Below are 19,703 nucleotides of genomic sequence, written 5' to 3'. Positions count from 1 at the left end.
GTTTATTCCAAAGTTCTTTATTTATTTTGAGGCAGTTGTGAATGGGAGAGATTCTCTGATTTCATTCTTTACACGTTTGTTGCTAGCATATAGGAAAACCACTGATTTCTGTGTAGTTATTTTGTATTCTGCTATGTTGCTAAAAGTGTTTATCAGCTCTAACAGTTTGCTGATGGTGGGGGTTGGGAGAGTTCAGACTTCTGGAGTTGCTGGCACTTTCAGTAGCTCTTTAGTTGATCTTAGCTGTCTTTCCTTCAGATTTCTTAACTTTGCAAGAGGCTGATGGAGTTGAAAAGTCTGTTGCTTGGTCTCTGCTGCAGCAGCTGCCTGGTGTGCCTGACAGGACTGCCCAGGGTGGGTGCACATGGACCACGGGCAGTGATGCCTCAGCGGGACTCTGGCCATTTTCCTCCTTTCTGGTGCGTCTTGGTCTCTTGGCTTCTCCGCTGTGTCTAAGAATAACCTATATGCCTTCACTTTTCAGAAGAAGAGTGTATTTTGCTGGGGTTTTGCTTAAATCCCTCCCTAGGTTGGTTTGGTGTGGCTCCTAAGCTGCCATCTTACCCAGAAGTCTGTACTATCAGTTTTTGTATGTTTCTTTTCTAAGCTGAAATTTTGCTAAGTTATTTATTAGTTGTAGTAGCATTTTGGTAAGAATTTTGTTCCTTTTGTGTATAATGGGCAGTACACTATGTCTTCATGTCTCAATCAGTAGGGTATAGACAAGGAAATACAGGTCCAGAAGTAGAGACAACTAGGAGCATCTTGCTTTGATGAACCTGATATATTGTGTGATTCAAGTCAACCTCAATGTAGATGTAAAAGGGAGGGTGACCCTGCATAGCACTGTGTTATATAAGTACTATTTTGATGCCATGGTAAGGTGAGAAGCCAGTTTGCTGCTGAATGAATCTTTGGTAATAAAATAGAAAAGCTTTGAGAGACAATTTCTTCTAAAGCATGAGGTTGTGATTGAGACTGCCATTCAGTGGTGAAATATGCTGCAGATATTGCACTACAGTGTATTTAAGGTAGCAGGACACAGCGGATACTAAGAAAGGAAAAAGAGAAGGAAACATTAAAATATTTTAAGAGCAACATTTGTGTTTAAGTTACAAATTCTTATTTTGTAGACCCATACCTAGATTCTTTTCCTTTTAGGTTCAGTGGAAATGGATGGATTCAATAAACTCTGAGAAACATTTACAAGATTATGTGAAGTTTCCAAGTAACAAGTAGGTCAAGAGGTTTATATTCAAGTGAGAAATGTCAATATTGGGCTGGAGAGATGGCTTAGCAGTTAAGGTGCTTGCCTACCATGCACCCAGATTCTATTCCCCAGCACCCATGTACAGTCAGATACACTAAATGCATCTGAAGTTTGTTTGCAGTAGCTAGAGGTCCTGGTGTGCCCATTCTCTCTCTAGCTATCTTTTCCTCCCTCTTTCAAATAAATACATACAAAAAAATATTTTTTTTTTTTAAAAAAGAAATGCCAGTGCTGCTCATGGTTAGTTTCTACTTGGAGGGGTTGTATGGTAAAGATAAATGTCAGAATTGGGGATCTTACTGATAATTTATTCCCTGAAATAGGATAACACCAAATGCAACAATGGCATCTTTAGAAACTATATATTGTTGTTGTTGTTTTGTTTTGTTCTTTTGAGGTAGGGTCTCACTCTGGTACAAGCTGACCTGGAATTCACTATGTAATCTCAGGGTGGCCTTGAACTCACAGCAATTCTCCTACCTCTGCCTCCCGAGTGCTGGAATTAAAGGCATGTACCACCACACCTAGTTGGAAACTATATTCTTAAATTTGGACCATAATTTTATGAGGTGACATAACCAGTTATGAGTTTCATAAGAACAATGAATTAAAAAAACTATTGGTAAGGATTTCTAATCACCTTAATACTTTCAGGATTATATATTTATAAGTTGGCAATAAAGCAAACTGTAGATGGGAAGGAGATGTGTAACCAGTGGCTGTAAGGTCTTTCACCCATGTAGAGCTGTTGTAGCAGTGACAACCTCCTATGTCCACACCCACACACCCTTTATCATGGTTTCAAGCACAAAGAAATGACATGAGTTACCATCTACCAGTTTTCAGTAACTCGAATGCTTCATTGATCTTGTCAAGGTTTAGAGTATGGGTAATTAGGCTAAACTTTTTCACCGCATAGTCAGAAATTAGTTTAGGAACGTGTTCTCTGGGCTTCCAGACTGAAAACAACATAGGTTAATGACAGACTTTATGCATGAGGATTTACTGTAAAAGAAAATCACATAAAACAACTGATGGAAATGTTTACTAAATTTAAGGAGGCCAGTCATCTTGGCTAGTCACCAGTACAGTGCCTGTCCCAACCATAAAGCTAATATGGAGAGGTAGGATCTCACTCTATTCCTGGCTGACCTGGAACTCACTCTGTAATCCCAGGCTGGCCTCCAACTCACAGTGACTCTTCTACCTCTGCCCCTGAGTACTGGATTAAAGGCATGTGCCACACCACCTGGCTTAATATAGAGATTTTTTTTTCTTACCTTGGGATAAGACTATTTCTAAATTATTACTTTACTTATAGCTATTGTCAGTGGGATTGCTTTCTTAATTTCCATTTCAATAATTAAATAATTTGCTATTGTCCTTTAGCAATACTCTTGATTTTTAAATTTTTTTAAATTTTTATTTATTTACTTGAGTGAGAAAGAGAGAGAGGAGAGAGAGAGAGAGAATACATATGAGTGAGTCAGGGCCTCCAGCTGCTACAAACACTCCAGACACATGCACCACCCTGTGCATCCTGCTTATGTGGGTCCTGGGGAATTGAACCTGGGTCCTTTGACTTTGCAGGTAGGCACCTTAACCACTAAGCAATCTCTCCAGCCCACTCTTTATTTAAAACAAATTATTTATTTTTATTTATTTTTGAGGGAGAGAGAGTGTGTGTGTGTGAGTTTAGGCACTCCAGGGATTTCAGCCACTGCAAATGAACTTCAGATGCATGCACTAATTTTTGCATCTGGTTTACATGGGTCCTGGAGAATTGAACCTGGGTCCTTAGGCTTCACAGGCAAACACCTTAACTGCTCAGCCATCTCTCCAGTCCCCACTCTTGATTTTTTAAAAATTACTTTTATTTATTTATTTGTAAGGAGAGGGAGAGGGAGGGGGAGAAAGAGAAAGAGAAAGAACGAGAAAGAGAAAGAGAAAGAAAGAGGGAATGAATGGGCATGTCAGAACCTCTTGCTGCTGCAAATGAACTCCAGATGCATCTGGCTTTATGTGGGCACTGGGGAATTGAACCCAGGCTGTCAGGCTTCACAAGCAAGTGCCTTAACTTCTCAGTCATCTCTCCAACCCCACTTTTAATTTTTATTTTTATTTATTTATTTATTTTATTTATTTATTTGAGAGCAACAGACACAGAGAGAAAGACAGATAGAGGGAGAGAGAGAGAATGGGCCCACCAGGGCTTCCAGCCACTGCAAACTAACTCCAGACGCGTGCGCCCCCTTGTGCACCTGGCTAACGTGGGACCTGGGGAACCGAGCCTCGAACCGGGGTCCATAGGCTTCATAGGCGAGCGCTTAACCACTAAGCCATCTCTCCAGCCCCACTTTTAATTTTTATATGTTGATGTTATTACTGAAAGTTTGTGGAATTATTTTTTGATTAGTTCTAGTGGTCATTTATTTGTTATTTTTGCACACTCCATGTCATGTGTGTGGCAGTCAGAGGTGAACTTTGGGTGTTCTTCTCTGACACTCAACCATGTATGTTTTTACCCCATCAGTGAGCCTCAGGGAGGGTTATTTAAGATATTGGTGTTCTAATTTTCAAGACTTAGTAGAGCATGTGTATTTTGAATGACCATTTTCACATATGAATATAACATAGGGAAACAGTGATAATATGTATCCAGTGATCCCAAATAGAGGAACTGAAATCACAGTTCCTCTTTTTTCTTTGCCCATCTCACCATTTATGTTTATAAATGGAGTGGGTGAGACTGCCAGTGCCAGAAACAATACACTGCCATTGGTAGTGAGAATCATAGTAAAAGTAGTTCAAACCACTCTAATCCTCACTTCTTTTGCCCGAGAATTCATTTTGCCCCAGATTTTTCTAAAATATCACTACACTTGCTTATGAGCCCAGAGTCCTAGGAAGATTTACTCAATTTTGTTTGTTTTCCCCTTTGCTTCTTTTCTTTCTTTCTTTTTTTTCAAGGTAGGGTCCCATTCTAGCTCAGGTGGACCTGGAATTCACTATGTAGTCTCAGGCTGGTCTTGAGCTCACAGTGATCCTTCTAGCTCTGCCTCCCAAGTGCTGGGCTCAAAGGCATGCATCACCACCCCTAGCTTGTTTTCCCCTTTCTTAATAAAAACTCTTCTAAAGTGTTTAGTTTAAATAAATGAAAAAATATATAGGACTTTATGAAAATTTCTTTCTCTGGAAAAATAATTTTCATTTGCTTTTATTAGAATTTCTTTTTCTCCTCTAAAAAAATGTAACAGGGCTAGAGAGATGGCTTAGTGGTTAAGGCACTTGCCTGTTAAGCCTAAGGGCTCATGTTCAACTCTCCAGGTCCCATGTAAGTCAGATACACAGTGATACAGGGACAAGGTCACACAAGCACACGGGGGGGGGGGGGCACATGCATCTGGAGTTCAATTGCAGTGGCTGAGGCCCTGGTGTGCCAGTTCTCTCTCTCTCTCTCTCATAAAAAAAAGCCTGTGTATTGGGATTACCTCAGAAAGAAAATTAGAAATTCTTTAAAACCATGAACCCTTGGGCTGTAGAGATAGCTTAGGGGTTAAGCGCTTGCCTGTGAAGCCTAAGGACCCCGGTTCGGGGCTCGGTTCCCCAGGTCCCACGTTAGCCAGATGCACGTCTGGAGTTTGTTTGCAGAGGCTGGAAGCCCTGGTGCGCCCATTCTCTCTCTCCCTCTATCTGTCTTTCTCTCTGTGTCTGTTGCTCTCAAATAAATAAATAAATAATAAAAAAATTAAAACCACGAATCCATTGTGTTGGTATAATGACAACTCGTGTTTGGGATAAGCTTTTACAATCTTTTTTTTTTTTTTTTTTTTTTGCCGTGATTACTAATGATTAAGTATATCCCTCAGAGAATCCCAGTAGGCATTTATATAATTCAGTCAGTGTACAGTTATTGATGACGATATTGCTTTAAAGTTTGGACACTTTTGAATCCACAACCTCAGGAATGTGAAAGAAGTCTACCACTGTGCTACATTTCAAATCCTTGGACACTGGTTTCTTTATCACTAAATTTGAAAAAAGTATCACTCCTCTATTTGGATGAGATAAAACTTACTAACAGACAACACATAGATCTAATGTCAATTCTCTTATTTTGGTCATCAATTGAAACAAAAACTGCAATATAGAGCTCTTGTTTTATGTCTTTCTTAGGTATTCTGGCTTTTTTATATTGCTTGACTCCTACTCCTCAAGTGTTTCTACCCTCCCCTGTTTCATCCATACCTCCAAAAATGGGCGCTTTCAAAGCACGTCCTGAGAAGAACAGCTGGCTGTCAAAAGTGAGTTGAACGCCAGCAGCAATAATGCAGACCCCGTGGGCTCTTGTGGCAGGAGGCCAGGGCGGCTGCATGCTGTAAAAGCAACGCAGGGCAGAGAAGGACTAAAGGAGGTATTCAAGACTTGTGTTTAAGTCTTTAATTTAGCCTCGCTGCTGAACAGCCATAACTTTCCTTGTTCTCATTTGAAATAACAATTATATCACAAAAATATTCTTTAATATACATGACATTACATCTTCTTGACATAGTACCTTTACTTTAGGATACAATAAATGTAAAGAAGAATGAAAATAATAGTAGTGGTGGTGTTAATAATAATGATTAATGACAATAATAATTTTGGTTGGGTATGGTGGAGCAGGCCTTTAATCCCAGCACATGGGAGGCAGAGGTGAGAGGATTGCTGTGAGTTTGAGGCAACCTTGAGAATACATAATGAATTCCAGGTCAGCTTGGGCTAGGGCAAAACCCTACCTTGAAAAACAAAAAACAAAAAAAGATAATACTAATTTTTGTAAAGATCATTACCATCACAGTTGATTGTTGTTATTATTTTCTTCATCAAAGGGGTCAGCTGAATAGTTTTGTAATATAACATGCTAACAAAGTGATAATCAGGCAGCTTCCCATGAGTTATTTTCAAAAGCTATTTCTCAGAGCAAGACTGGGATAAAGGCTTTGTATAAATGAGATGATTTATATATAGTGAATAATATAAACACTTTACATGTTGGGAAAAGAGCCCACGTTGGAGTAGACTGATCTTTAGTTTCTTTGTAGCTGCCTTGAAGATGGAGCCACACAAGGATAGTACATTATTTCTTCAAGACCCAAAAGAGAGCATGTATCAGGTTCTGAAGCAAAGCTTTCTCCAATTGTACTATCCTGAGCAAGCCATGCTCAGCCAGAAAAGCAACCATTCTTGTTCCTCATTCTTGAAATGAATACAGTTGAACAAGATCAGGAAAGATTTTCCTAGTACTTCAAATCCAACATGAAAGATTTTATTGAAAGCAAAAGGTTCATTGTTTTGTAGGGTAATTTATCTAACCCTTATGTCACTTAAATAAATTCTTTGGCTTGAAAATTATAGTTATCAAACTGACTCTTGTTTTGAATTGATTTAGTATGAATTTTTCATATCTTACATATTGGAGTTATTCTTTTTTCTTGAAGGAAAATTATGTAGTAACAAAGGGGGAAAAGAAAACTCAGTATGGGAGTTCCTGACTCAGTGTTTGGGATAGTGAGCAAATTTGTGTGTATGTGGGGGATTTACAGAATGCACTACCTGATGTTATGAGATATATGGAAAATAAAATAGAGAAATATGGAATTCAAGCATGTTAATTTAGTTGAAAGCTAAAACAACCATTGGTACAAATACTGGTGATTATATCTCCAAAGAATCACATACCATGGTGTCTGGATTTCCAATGACCTCAAAGCAAAACTCTACACCAGCACCTAGCAGATCAAATATAACTTCTTGAATGCGTTTCTTGAAGTCCTGTGGGTTGATGCACTCAGTGGCACCCACTATCTTTGCCTTCTCAAACTTGTGTTTGTTGATGTCCACTGCAGTGATCCTGGCTGCTCCTGCTGCTTTACAGCCCATGATCACAGACAGGCCAACTCCTCCCAGGCCAAACACAGCACAGGTAGAGCCTGGAGTCACCTGGGCACATAAAGGCAGAAAATCCAAAAGAACATGAGTAACAAACACGTAACACATACAAGGACCATGCCCTTTTTTTCATTTTTTGCTGTACTAGGATGTAAACCCAGGCCTAATGCATGCCGAGTAAGACTTCACTACAGCACTCTGTCCCCAGCCCCACTGTACTTTCATTAACCTGGGGAGGTCAAGTCTGTGTCTGCTTTTCAAGAGACATAAAGAAAGGCAATTTTCAAATAAAATACAATTTGAGAGCTTTGTTTTTACAAGATATTTCTAGATATGAGATATTCTGTTTTTTTTTTTTTTTTTTCCCTTGGGTTTTCAAGGTAGGGTTTCACTCTAGCCTAAGCTGACCTGGAATTGACTATATATTCTCAGAGTAGACTCGAACTCATCACGATCCTCCTACCTCTGCCTCCTGAGTGCTGGGATTAAAGGTGTGCACCACCACGCCTGGCTAGATATGAGATATTTTTTGCCATAGGAACAAAAACTACCTAGAAGTTGAGTTGCAAGTCTCAGGGAGAAATTAGCAAAAGTAGAAATAATTTAATAAAATTTCACTGAATCTTGAGGCTTATTTGACAGAGTGTTACTTTTTAAAAAAAAATGTTTTATTTATTTATTTGAAAGAGAGAAAGAGGGAGGGAGAGAGAGAGAGAATGGGCCCACCAGGGTCTCCAGCCACTGCAAATGATCTCTAGATGCATGTGCCACCTTTTCTATCTGGCTTACATGGGTCCTGGGGAGTCAAACCTGGGTCCTTTGGCTTTGTAAGCAAGTGCCTTAAACACTAAGCCATCTCTCCAGCCCCAGAGTGTTTCTTTAATTCTAGGTAGTTTAGAGTTCTTTCACACTACTTTCATCTTCTGACAGCCTTTCTTTTTCCTTCTGGGCATCTGTAAAAGCTTTGGCTCATTTGCAGGGAAGCAGTCTCAGTTCTTATTTTGTTTTTATGGAGTACCATGTAGCATAGTATTCATTTAAATTGAGCCCTTTCTATCTTGTTTAAGTTTGGATCTTGAATGTCCTCTAAAAACCCATGGCCTTAGCCCATGACCCTAGGAAGAGGTGACAGAACCTCTTGAAGGGGTCTAGTAGAAGGAACGTAGGTCATTGGAGGTGGCCTATCTTCCTAGAGATCATAAGATAAGCAGCTTTGCTCTACTGCTCATTGCCTGCCATAACTTCCTGTCTCATAACAGCCTAGAGGCAACAGGACCAATCCATCACAGACTAAAACCTCTGATTTAATGTGCCAAAATAAACTTTTTATCATTATAATTTGTGACAGAAAATTAATTAACACAAATCTTACCTCTGTGTATCTTAGTGGGACTAATAGTGGACAAACAAAAAGCTAAAAATTGCCAGGCGTGGTGCACCCAGCACTCAGGAGGCAGAGGTAGGAAGATTGCTGTGAGTTCAAGGCCACTCTAAGACTACATAGTGAATTCCAGGAAAGATTGTTTCTCAAAAAAACCATTGAAAGTAAAAATAAAACTAAAAATCAATTGCCCCTTAAAAGAAAGAAGTGAGCTGAGGAGACTGGTGTGATGTTTCAGGAAAGAAGTTTAACTGTAGCCCATCCAATCAGAGTGGGATTCCCTTGCCAAACTAATACAGTAATACTCTTTCCACTAGGTCTTTTATTTCCAAAATACTATTTATATATTTTTTTCATGAGGATTGAACTCAGGGTTTTATGCATGCTAGACAAATACTCTGTCATTGAGCTATATTCTCTTCCCCTTTCCTTTTCTTTTGTACTTAGCATTTAATTGACCTATTAAACCATACAAATAGAAAACAAGCTTGATGAGTGTTGTTAGCAGTAGAATCCCAGCACCTGGAACAGTGAATGGCTTCACCAGTGTTTGTTGAATGAAGAAAACTGGATTCTGTAAGGATACAGAATCATATCACATGGCATCATGTTTAAAGTCTTCATACCTCTGCTTGTGAATGGTACACCCAGATTTAACTGATCATTTACTTCTGACCAAGAACAAATGGGAAAGATGTTGAAGGAACATGTAGTGATGAAGCAGGTAGTCAAATACCTCAGTGACCTCAGAAGTAACTCAAGGTAAGTGGCGTTTTTCTCAGAAGATAAGATCATACATGACCCACATGCATAAGGCCTTCCAACTCCTTATCACAAAATTCCATTGATATGGATATAATGCCCTCACCTTGGCATAACTGATCACAGCACCAAACCCAGTGGAAAATCCACAGCTGAAGAAGCACACTTTCTCTAGAGGCATCTCCACATCAATCTTGGCAACTGAGATCTCCTTCACCACTGTGTATGAAGAGAAGGTGCTCACTGTTCCAAACTGGTACACTGACTTCCCCTGGCAGGTGATCCTGCTCATGCCATCAGACATCAGGTGGGTTAGTGACTGTCTTTAATAGAAAAACATAGATATTTTATTTTGAATTAAAAATATTGGCTGTCTTCCAATGAAGTCAAATTAATTTTTCCAAAAGTATTAGTAAAGACCTATGTTAATTCTATACACATATTACTTTCAGAATTCAAACAAATGTTACATTCTCCACATTGTGGTAGGGAGAGTATGATAACTTTATCACCTAAAAGACCAAAGTAGTTTTGTAATAATGTGTTAGTTTTTCCTCCCTCCCTCCTTCTTCCTTTCTTTCTCTCACTCTTTCTTTCTTTCTTTCTTTCTTTCTTTCTTTCTTTCTTTCTTTCTTTCTTTCTTTCTTTCTTTCTTCTTTCTTGGTTTGTTTTGGCTACAGACTTGAGGGGAAGGACCTTGATGGCAGGGGAAAATGATGGCATAAGCAGAGGGAGTATATAACCTCCTGGCTAACATCAGATGGACAATAGCAACAAAAGAGTGTGCCAGACACTGGTAAGGGGAAGCTGGCTATCACACCCATAAGCCCACCCCCACAATACACTGCCTCCAGGAGGTGTCAACTCCCAAATTGTCAACAGCTAAGGACCTAGCATTCAGAACACATAAGTTTATGGGGGACACCTGAGTCAAACTACTACATGCTGCCCCTGCCCCCCCCAAACTGATAACCATACTTGATGTAAAATACAATGCAATCAGTCCAACTTTAAAAGTCTCCATAGTTCTTATCAATCCTAATGATGTTCAACCATCCCCATAATCCAAGATCTTTTAACTGAACTCTAATACAAAAAAAAAAAAAAAAGGAAGAAGAACTCACAAAGCCCCATATGGCACAGAATAAACACTCATACTGCAAAAGATGGCACTGGGCATAGAAAAGAAATATTCAACCAGTACAAGATTTAAATGGGGCAAACAAACTCTGTAGCTCTAAGTCCAGCAACTCTAGCCAGTGACAAATTTCCCAAGTCCAATAAATCTAACCAGTGATCAGTTTCTGGAGTTCCAATTCCGCCCCTCCAGCTAGGCTACTCACAGTCCTGGAAAACTTCATACAGTGCTGTCAGTTCTCCTTGGCAGCCATCCCATAGTCTTCGCATTTCCACTAAGTCTCCAACTACAACCCACAGTTTATCTTCATGGCTCCATTGAGTCTCCATGCAGTTAATCAACCTGCTTCACACTGCTCATGATCCATTTTCATAAAACAAAATCATCTTTCAAATTCAATGACCCTCTCTTTCTTGCATTTGTTATACTCCATAACACCAGGTAGTCTGCCAACTTGTTAATCCAGGGGGTACTAAAGCAGACTCTGAAGAACAGGACACTTGTTCAACATTCAGGCCCTTTCAAAGACCATGTTTCCTGTTGTTGCAATGCAGATCAGATGGCCCAATCTCAAAGGTTGTAATCTCTCAATTGCAGGTGAATGGGCAGAAGTTTTGGCTTAAAGATTTCTTTCTGTGCCATGTCCCTCTGCTTACACCAGTGCATGCAATTCAATACTACACAAATTCTCAGGGAATGGGCACAACAGCAAGCCTGTCACACAAACTGCTTCTAGTCCATTCCCAGCAAAGCTCTTTCTCACCCACACAAGCCAAACCTCACAGTCCATATTTCTTATGGTATTCAGGTCTTTCAGCTCTGACAACAATAGTCCATCAACCTGTACTTATAGCACTGCAAGGCGTCTCTTAGGCCAAGGTTATAAATTCTTCCATCTCCCTCTCAAAAATCAGCACCAAAAGGCCAAAAGCCACACAGTCAGGTTTCTAGCAGCAATAATCCCACTTTGTGGTACCAATTTTACTGTTGTAGTCAGGTTCACATTGCAGAAAACACCCAACCAAGAGTAGCTTGTGGGGAAAAAAGTTTATTTTGGTTTACAGACTTGAGGGGAAGCTCCATAATGGCAAGGGAAACTGATGGCGTAAGTAGAGGGTGGACATCACCTCCTGGCCAAGATCAGGTAGATGACAGCAACAGGATAGTATGCGCTAAATGCTACTTTTAATATTTATTTATTTGACAGAGAAAGAGGGAGAGAAACAAGAGAGAGAGATTGAATGGGCATGCCAGGGCCTTCAACCACTGCAAACAAACTCCGGACACGTGCGCCCCCCTTGTGCATCTGGCTAACGTGGGTCCTGGGGAATCAAACCTGGGTACTTTGGCTTTGCAGGCAAACACCTTAATCTCCAAGCCATCCCTCCAGCCCTCAAAATGCTAGTTTTAAAAGTAGATAGATACCCCTGACAATGGGCAAAGAAACACCTCATTGGTGGTAGTGGTCTTGTGTTAGTCAGGGGCAGAATAGAGGGAAGTCCTTTGTTCATCCTAGCTCAATGCCTGTCTTGGTGGCCAAAGCTGTCTCATGCCTAGGGCATAATCCTGAGAAAAATAAATATTAAAAAGTACACAAATATGGACTGGAGATGTGGCTTAGTGGTTGAGGCATTTGCTTGTGAATCCCATGGACCCAGGTTCAACTCTCCAGTACCCATGTGAGCCAGATGCACAAGGTGGCATATGCATCTGGAGTTTGTTTGCAGTGGTATGCTCATTTACTCTTTCTCTCTGCCTCTCTCTCTCTTCCTCAAATAAATAAATAAATAGCAATTAAAAAATAAATAAAGTAGATGGTTAATTGTATCTTAAGACTTAATCAAGGTTCCAAGAAGATATAACTTAGAATTATTCCCACATTTAGTTGTGCTTGATACTTCAAAGAGCATAGCATACTTACAAAAAGAGTATGTATTTCTGGTATCTCTGTGGAGCCCTAGCCTCTGTGGTGGCTGAATCTCAAGGAGATAGCCCCAGATTTGCCTCCATTGTAAGTTGCTTTTGGAACACTAAACCAAGTGGTCTTCTGTTGTAACCATTCAAACAAGTCCTACCTTACATTTTAGACACTAGCTTCTACTGAAAGGAATTGGATTTAAAGAATGTGGATACTTTGTTCAAAGAATAAGACCTGGGGCTGGACTATATACTAAGAAATTATCTCATGCCATGTTTGTTGACTTATTTTTTATATATTCAGGACTAAAATTGTGTCTTAAAGTTTATATATTGTTTATGTTTTCAGTTTTCTTATTGCTTGAACACTTTCCTCCTACTTACTTTGTTGTTCATATTCCTCATCCTTCTTCCCCTTCTCCTTAATCTTTCCCTTCTTCCTTCCTTCCTTTACATTCTCCTTTCTTTCCTTCCTTATGCCTTCATTTCCTATCTCTCTTTCTTTCTTGACAGGGTCCACCTATGCAGCTCAAATTGGCCTCAAATTAACCCTTCTGCCTCAGCTTTTCTAGTGCTGAGATCACAGGTATGTGCCACCCTGCACTTCTGTGTTGATTACCATTCCAGGCACTTATCTGAGGCAATATCGCACATTGTTACTCATACATATGTGATTTTACATTTCACACTTAAGCCTTAGATTCATTTTTTTCTTTTTTTTTTTTTAAAGATTTTTATTTATTTATTTGAGAGTGACAGAGAGAGAAGAGGCAGATAGAGAAAGAGAGAGAGAGAGAGAGAGAGAGAGAGAGAGAGAGAGAGAGAGAGAGAGAATGGGCTTGCCAGGGCCTCCAGCCACTGCAAACGAACTCCAGACGCGTGTGCCCCCTGGTGCATCTGGCTAACATGGGTCCTGGGGGAATCAAGCCTTGAACCGGGGTCCTTAGGCTTCACAGGCAAGCTCTTAACCGCTATGCCATTTCTCCAGCCCGATTTTTTTAAATTTAATTTTTATTAACATTTTCCATGATTATAAAAAAAATCCCATGGTAATACCCTCCCTGACCCCCCCTCCACTTTCCCCTTTGACATTCCATTCTCCATCATATTACTTCTCTATTTCAATCATTGTACTTACATATATACAATACCAACCTATTAAGTACCCTCCTCCCTTCCTTTCTCTTCCCTTTATATCTACTTTTTAACTTACTGGCTAGATTCATTTTTTTAAATAAGAAGAATGAGATAGTAACTCAGTTTATTACTATTTTTTAGAGCAGATGGTTATGTAGTTACTTTAGTATCAGTCATTGGATAAACTATGTTCCCACCCTCAAATAGAAAAGGAGGCCTAGTCCTGTATTAAGTTACTATGTGAATTTGAGTCCAGTTCTGAACTCTTCTATTTGGTTCCACAACTTTGACTTTTTATTTTAATTTAATTTAATTATTTTTAATATTTATATACAAAAAGCAAGCACTGACTTTATTTGTTAGCACACAAACATGCACAGGTTTTCTAGTGACCAAAATTTTTAGAGGAAATGAGCTCCTGTTCTGTGCATAGCCCCATCACCCCATCTTTTGGTTGAAATAGCAGCCAGCCTCTGTCTCTTACCAACATACACAAGGATTCCTAGTGGCTGTTTTGCTCTACAGCTGTGATGTATTTTGTCCGTTTCATTTTGTGTACATGTCCCTTTCTGACATATCCGTTCTTATCTATTTTATTTTATTTTTTGGTTTTTCAAGGTAAGGTTTCACTCTAGTCCAGGCTGGCCTGGAATTCACTATGTAGTGTCAGGGGGGCTTCAAATTCACAGCAATCCTCCTACTTCTTCCTCCCGAGTGCTGGGATTAAAGGTGTGTGCCACCACCCCGACCTTTATTCTTACTTATTTTGTTTTTATTTTATCTTATTTTCTCTGACATATCCATTCTTTAAAAAGAGAAAAAGGTTGTTGATGGTCATGGTTGCTTGCTTTCTTCCCACTGGCATTAATGTTTCACCCCACAGTAGAACAGTGAGAACCTCCAGTGAGGAGCAATTTACTAAAACAGTGGGCAAAGCTGGAATAACCGTCTGCTTGGCTGCACTCTGGAGTCGAGTTAGAACAGGAAATAAAAGTGAGGACAGTCTAACGGGCACAGTTGCAAGTTGGGAATCTCCATGAGACAGTAAGAGAGTGTTCACACCCCCTCCCAAGTTTAAACAGATCAGTGTGTCAAAGTTAAAAAGGGGAAGGGGAATCCAAATAATCGGCTCAGACACAACCGAATTTCAAAATTCTCCTCCAAGGGATTCCTTTTGTGTTCTGATGCAGTTCCACATGCTGAATCTTACCTGCCTTCACTGTGCTCACTCCTTCTCCCACACTCTCAACTGTTCCAGTCCCTTCATGGCCAAAAATGATGGGGAAAAAGCCAGAAATTTCCTTCAAATATTTTATATCTGAACCACAGAGTCCTGTGGCCACCACCTATATGGAGTTCTAAGAATACACCGGTTTCTCCTAGAAGTTGAGAATTGTTCTTGTTTTCCTTTTGCTAGTTAGAGATGTGCCATTAGTGCAATGTACTCACTTCTTATTAGTTTGAATTCTTGGGAAGCATCAGTAATAATTTATTAGAGGAACATAATGTTCTACATTAGCTAATTTCAGAGTTAAGATGATTCAGACTTTACTAGGAAGGGCAGGATGAAGTCAGAAAGAAATTATAAAGTCACACTGTGATACCAAAGGTCCCATCTCATCCTTTCTTGAGCTTGTGAATGGGAATATGGAATAAAAAGTCAATTATAGAAATAAGGGGTTGGGACACAGGAAGGAAAAAGGAATAATGTGTTTTATTATAAATTAAGCTTTAATTATTTCCCAAGCAAGCTTAATAGTTGTGTTATGAGTGCAAGTCATAATCCCACAGACAATTTAAAATGAAGGTAATTGGGGGCTGTAAACATGACTTAGTAGTTAAAAGCTCCAGCTTGCAAAGCCTGTCAGCCCAGGTTTAATTCCCAAGCTGCCCATGTAAGGCAGACACAAATGTGGTGCAAGAGACTGGCATTCGTTTGCAGTGGCAAGATCTGGAATGTCACCCGCCCCATGCAAATAAATTATTAAAAATTAAAGTGAAGGCTGGGCTGGAGGGATGGCTTAGCTGTTAAGCGCTTGCCTGCGAAGCCTAAGGACCCCAGTTCAAGGCTCGATTCCCCAGGACCCACATTAGCCAGATGCACAAGGGGGCACATGTGTCTGGAGTTCATTTGCAGTGGCTGGAAACCCTGGTGTGCCCATTCTCTCTCTCTGCCTCTTTCTCTCTCTCTCACTCTCAAATAAATAAATATAAATAAACAAAAAATTAAAATGAAGGCAATCTAAGGCAATGGCTAAGAGTTCACGGCTGAGATCTGTGCCCTAACTTTTCTTCTTAGTTGCATCTTAATGGATGTAAAATTACTCTTTATAATCTGTTTCATCATCTCCAAAATGGGTATGAGGATTGTAAAACACACGTGACCACACTCACCTACACACCACGCAAGAAAGACAATCTGTCATTAAAGAGACTCCTATAACAATATTGCCATTGTTTTTGGTTGCCCATGGAAACTGGACAATAAGCCCCAATTGCTGAAGACACCACACGTTTCAGTTGTAGGGCACAGAGAAACTAAGCTGGAGTTGAGCTGGAAGTGTCCTCCTTGCTGGCTAGTTTCTTCATGTCAGAAGGTGCTATGCAGGCTGCTGGGAGAGAAAAGCCATCAACAGTCCTACTCAGCTATGGACCCTGTGTATGCCACAAGGGATCTGCCAGGCAAGATATCCCCGCTGGTACAGTAGTAGCATGCATGTTATGGACATAGTCAACTGCTTTCTGAATGAAGTTGAGGACTCAGGAAGGAGTTTCGTGATTAGTACTGTAAACCTGATTGAAACTTATGGCTAGGGACATAGACCCTATGGATGAATGTCCTACTATGAGTATGCTAAATGGATAGCCTGTGAAACTGCCTTCTAAATACTTTTATTTGTTCCCATAGATAAGTACTGCTTGAAACCTTGATCACAGTAGTTTCTTACTACAATGGGCAGTGGATAGTGCAAAGATAGAGAGCTGGCAAAATTGCTGACAATAAGTGACTAATATGTGCTCAGCCTCAAGACATCTAAATCACCCCTCCAAGGCTTGAGCAATCTCATGGAAGAGGGGACTGAATGAATGTAAGAGCAGGAGGATAGGGAGGGGGTTTGCAAAACATTGTCTTCTGCATACAGCATTGCCATTATGAACTAACAGCAGCTGTGGCTTCCTGCACAAGACACGGGACCCCCCATTTCTCAGAGTAGTCAATGGGAGCTAATGGTTGTTAGGAGAGGGGAGTCAGGTTCATCAGTGGTGTGGCCACTGGTTAAGCTGCCCATTCCATAGTAAATATCTTCCACCTGCAATTGTACAACTAAACCAAATTTAACTCAATGGGTAGGAAAAAAGGCATGAAAGTAAGACGAGGATTAATTGGAAAGAAAAAGAGTATTCATGGGAGTGGGAGGGGTATAAGAGAGGGTAGTTAGGGAAAATAAGATAAAAATATACACATGTATTAAAATGGAAAAAATAAATGAAAAGTTTTAAAAAAGAAAATCTCTTGAATGTGGAATATTTAGGAAGGTTCTTTGTAGAAGAATAGCATAGATTGCTTATGTCTCAACTATAGGAAATTCAGTCAGAATTCACTGATCTAGAAATATGCCAAACAGTGCACCCTTCTGTTCATCACTGACTCAATTCAGCGGCTATACCTGTGCTATCCTGTTGTGCTCTGTACACAGGTTGTCTTGGTTTCTTTATCACCAGTATACTGTCACAAATGGGTACCAGCCCCAAGTCCACACAACCTCTCCAGAGCTTGTTACCACCTACCTTGTTATCAGGTTTATATTTTGGTTCAAATACACAGTCAGCAATGCAGATTTGTAGTCTGTCTCTGCATATCTTTGAGTCAGTGTCCAAACCTAGTTGCATGAATTGTAACCCTATTGAAGGGCAGTGGGAATTGCTAAATAGCTCACTGTTTGCCCCATAAGGTCAGAGACTAGACAGAGAAGGCCTTTTTCTTTTTCTTTTCTTTTTTTTCTGAGAAGAGGATATGGACTGTGTAAATATGGTAACATAAAAATGCATCTCTTTGTTACCCATCAATAAAGAGGACTTATTATCTATAATAATAATTAAAAGAATTTAAGGACTTTGAACTATAAGTCACATGAACTGTGTCCTACTCTGCTGGAAGCCAGTTAGAATCATCTGGGGAGATTTAAAAACTCTTCACACCCAGTATGTGGCACCACAAACCAATTAAATCATAATTGTAGAATTTCTGGGAATGAGACCCAGTTATTAGCATTTTCCTAAGTTCCCCAGTAATTCCAAGTATATAACTAAGGATGAGAAACCTATTAAATCTGTTTATTTCTCCTCCTGTGTGAACAGGTACTAGCCCTTCCTAACCATTTTAAATAGAAGGATATGCAGTTTTCTTTTTGAATTGAACATTCTGAAAAGAACATATAATTTACAGTGAATGGCTTTGGTTTCTCTGTGGAAGTGAGGATCCAGTTTTACCTTTATCTAGACTTCCTTTGCCTTTGGCGGGGCCACTTCTACCTCCTCCATGGAGATTGGCGCACCAGGCTTCCAGAGTATGGCTGCTTTGCATCTGATCACCTGGGGTGAGGAGGGGCAGGGAAGGAAGCCAGACTTATTAGGCTTGGGATTTGGAGGATTCTTATATCAATAAAAACTAGAAAGTGGGCTGGAGAGATGGCTTAGCGGTTAAGTGCTTGCCTGTGAAGCCTAAGGACCCCGGTTCGAGGCTCGGTTCCCCAGGTCCCAAGTTAGCCAGATGCACAAGGGGGCGCACGCGTCTGGAGTTCGTTTGCAGAGGCTGGAAGCCCTGGCACGCCCATTCTCTCTCTCTCCCTCTATCTGTCTTTCTCTCTATGTCTGTCGCTCTCAAATAAATAAATAAAATAAATAAAATAAAATAAAAAACTAGAAAGTGACAAATTATTCTACTTCAAGAGAATAAAGAAAGAAAAGTATAAAAACATGCTGAAGGTAGTCTCTCTAACTGTGACCTGATTCTTCTTACACTGCCAGCCTTTATATTCAAATTAGGTTAGTAATTACTAATTATATTTACAAAAATGCAGCAAAACTAAGATGATAGATGATATGTCTTTCCTTAAAAATGTGGGTTTACATAGTTCAGGCCAGTCTGGGACTCACTCTGTAGCCCAGGCTGCTCTTGACTTTGCTTTCCCAGTGCTGGGAGAACAGGCACATGGTATCACTCCTAGCTAGATGTCATTTTTCTGATGAAAATGCCAAGAGGCTGTTTCAGGCTTGCAATGGCATCACAGTATGGGGGTTATTTGTGGTCCTAACTGAGTGAGAAATGGATTGGGTAATAGATAAGTAATGGAGCAAAGAGTGCAGGGCATGTATCTAATGGTGGCCATCACTAAATGGTCGTCATTGAAGATTGATGTTGGAGTAATTGTTGCTGGCCAGGGAGTTCAGGTTCTGATTTAAGTCTAGCATTGTTGTTATGGTGGAGTATCGTCTTCCTGTTTATATTTAGTTGGGTACTACTCTCATGCTGATGGCTTTCACAATCAATGTTTGTGAGACATTATTTCATTTCTACCAGAGATTTTGACTCACATACACACTTGCTCATTACATTTCTCCCAAGTTCTACAGACTCAACATGTGCAAACATGAGCACATCACTATTTCATCTCTACCTCCAGTCTGTCCCTTCATAGAACACAGCAAAAATCTGCTGTCTTCTCTAATTTCCACATTTCAACCAGTAGCCGTAAGATGTAATTGTTCTCTTTCCCTCTTCCACAATCTGAGTTTTCTGGAATCCCTGCCCTTCTCTCCTTTCCTGCTCCTGCTGAGTGGTCCAGACCCTTTCACCTGAACCACTGGGAAAGCATGCTGGCTTGTCATCACCTTCAAATCCACCCTCCACGCCATTGCTTTCCAAAATCGAATCTCACCCATGCCAATGGATCTAAAAAGATTTTGATTCCCATTGCTGGATCTAATGATATCATGACCCTTGTCAGTTTTTCCAGCCCCTTTTCCTGCCACTTTTTGCCCCAGACTTTATCCTTTAATCCCTCAAATATTTTGGAGATGATCAAATGGGATGTTTTTCTTTTCTTCTCATGCAACTTCACATGTCTGAAAAATCCTCTCCTTGTTTTATCTGGTGAATCTTTTTT

The 19,703-nt window shown here is 40.0% G+C and overlaps 1 protein-coding gene and 1 non-coding gene across 2 annotated transcripts; one reads left to right on the top strand and one right to left on the bottom strand.

Moving 5' to 3' along the window:
- Window positions 1-1,026: 1,026 nt before the first annotated feature.
- On the bottom strand, window positions 1,027-19,479 carry LOC101607944 (alcohol dehydrogenase 6). The gene is given in 10 exon segments (XM_012949448.2): window positions 1,027-1,051; window positions 2,100-2,229; window positions 5,519-5,612; window positions 5,614-5,639; window positions 6,988-7,252; window positions 9,451-9,663; window positions 9,765-9,856; window positions 14,747-14,882; window positions 18,028-18,171; window positions 19,393-19,479. Coding segments are annotated over 10 exon segments (1,212 nt in total).
- Window positions 11,905-12,048, top strand: LOC123459161. Its single transcript, XR_006636068.1, has one exon. It is a non-coding gene; the product is annotated as a small nucleolar RNA SNORA48 (small nucleolar RNA).
- Window positions 19,480-19,703: the final 224 nt, after the last annotated feature.

The sequence above is a fragment of the Jaculus jaculus genome, chromosome 2 (assembly GCF_020740685.1).
Source record: "Jaculus jaculus isolate mJacJac1 chromosome 2, mJacJac1.mat.Y.cur, whole genome shotgun sequence".
NCBI lineage: Eukaryota > Metazoa > Chordata > Mammalia > Rodentia > Dipodidae > Jaculus > Jaculus jaculus.
Note: the sequence above shows the minus strand (reverse complement) of the source record. Positions and strands in the feature narration are given on the sequence as shown.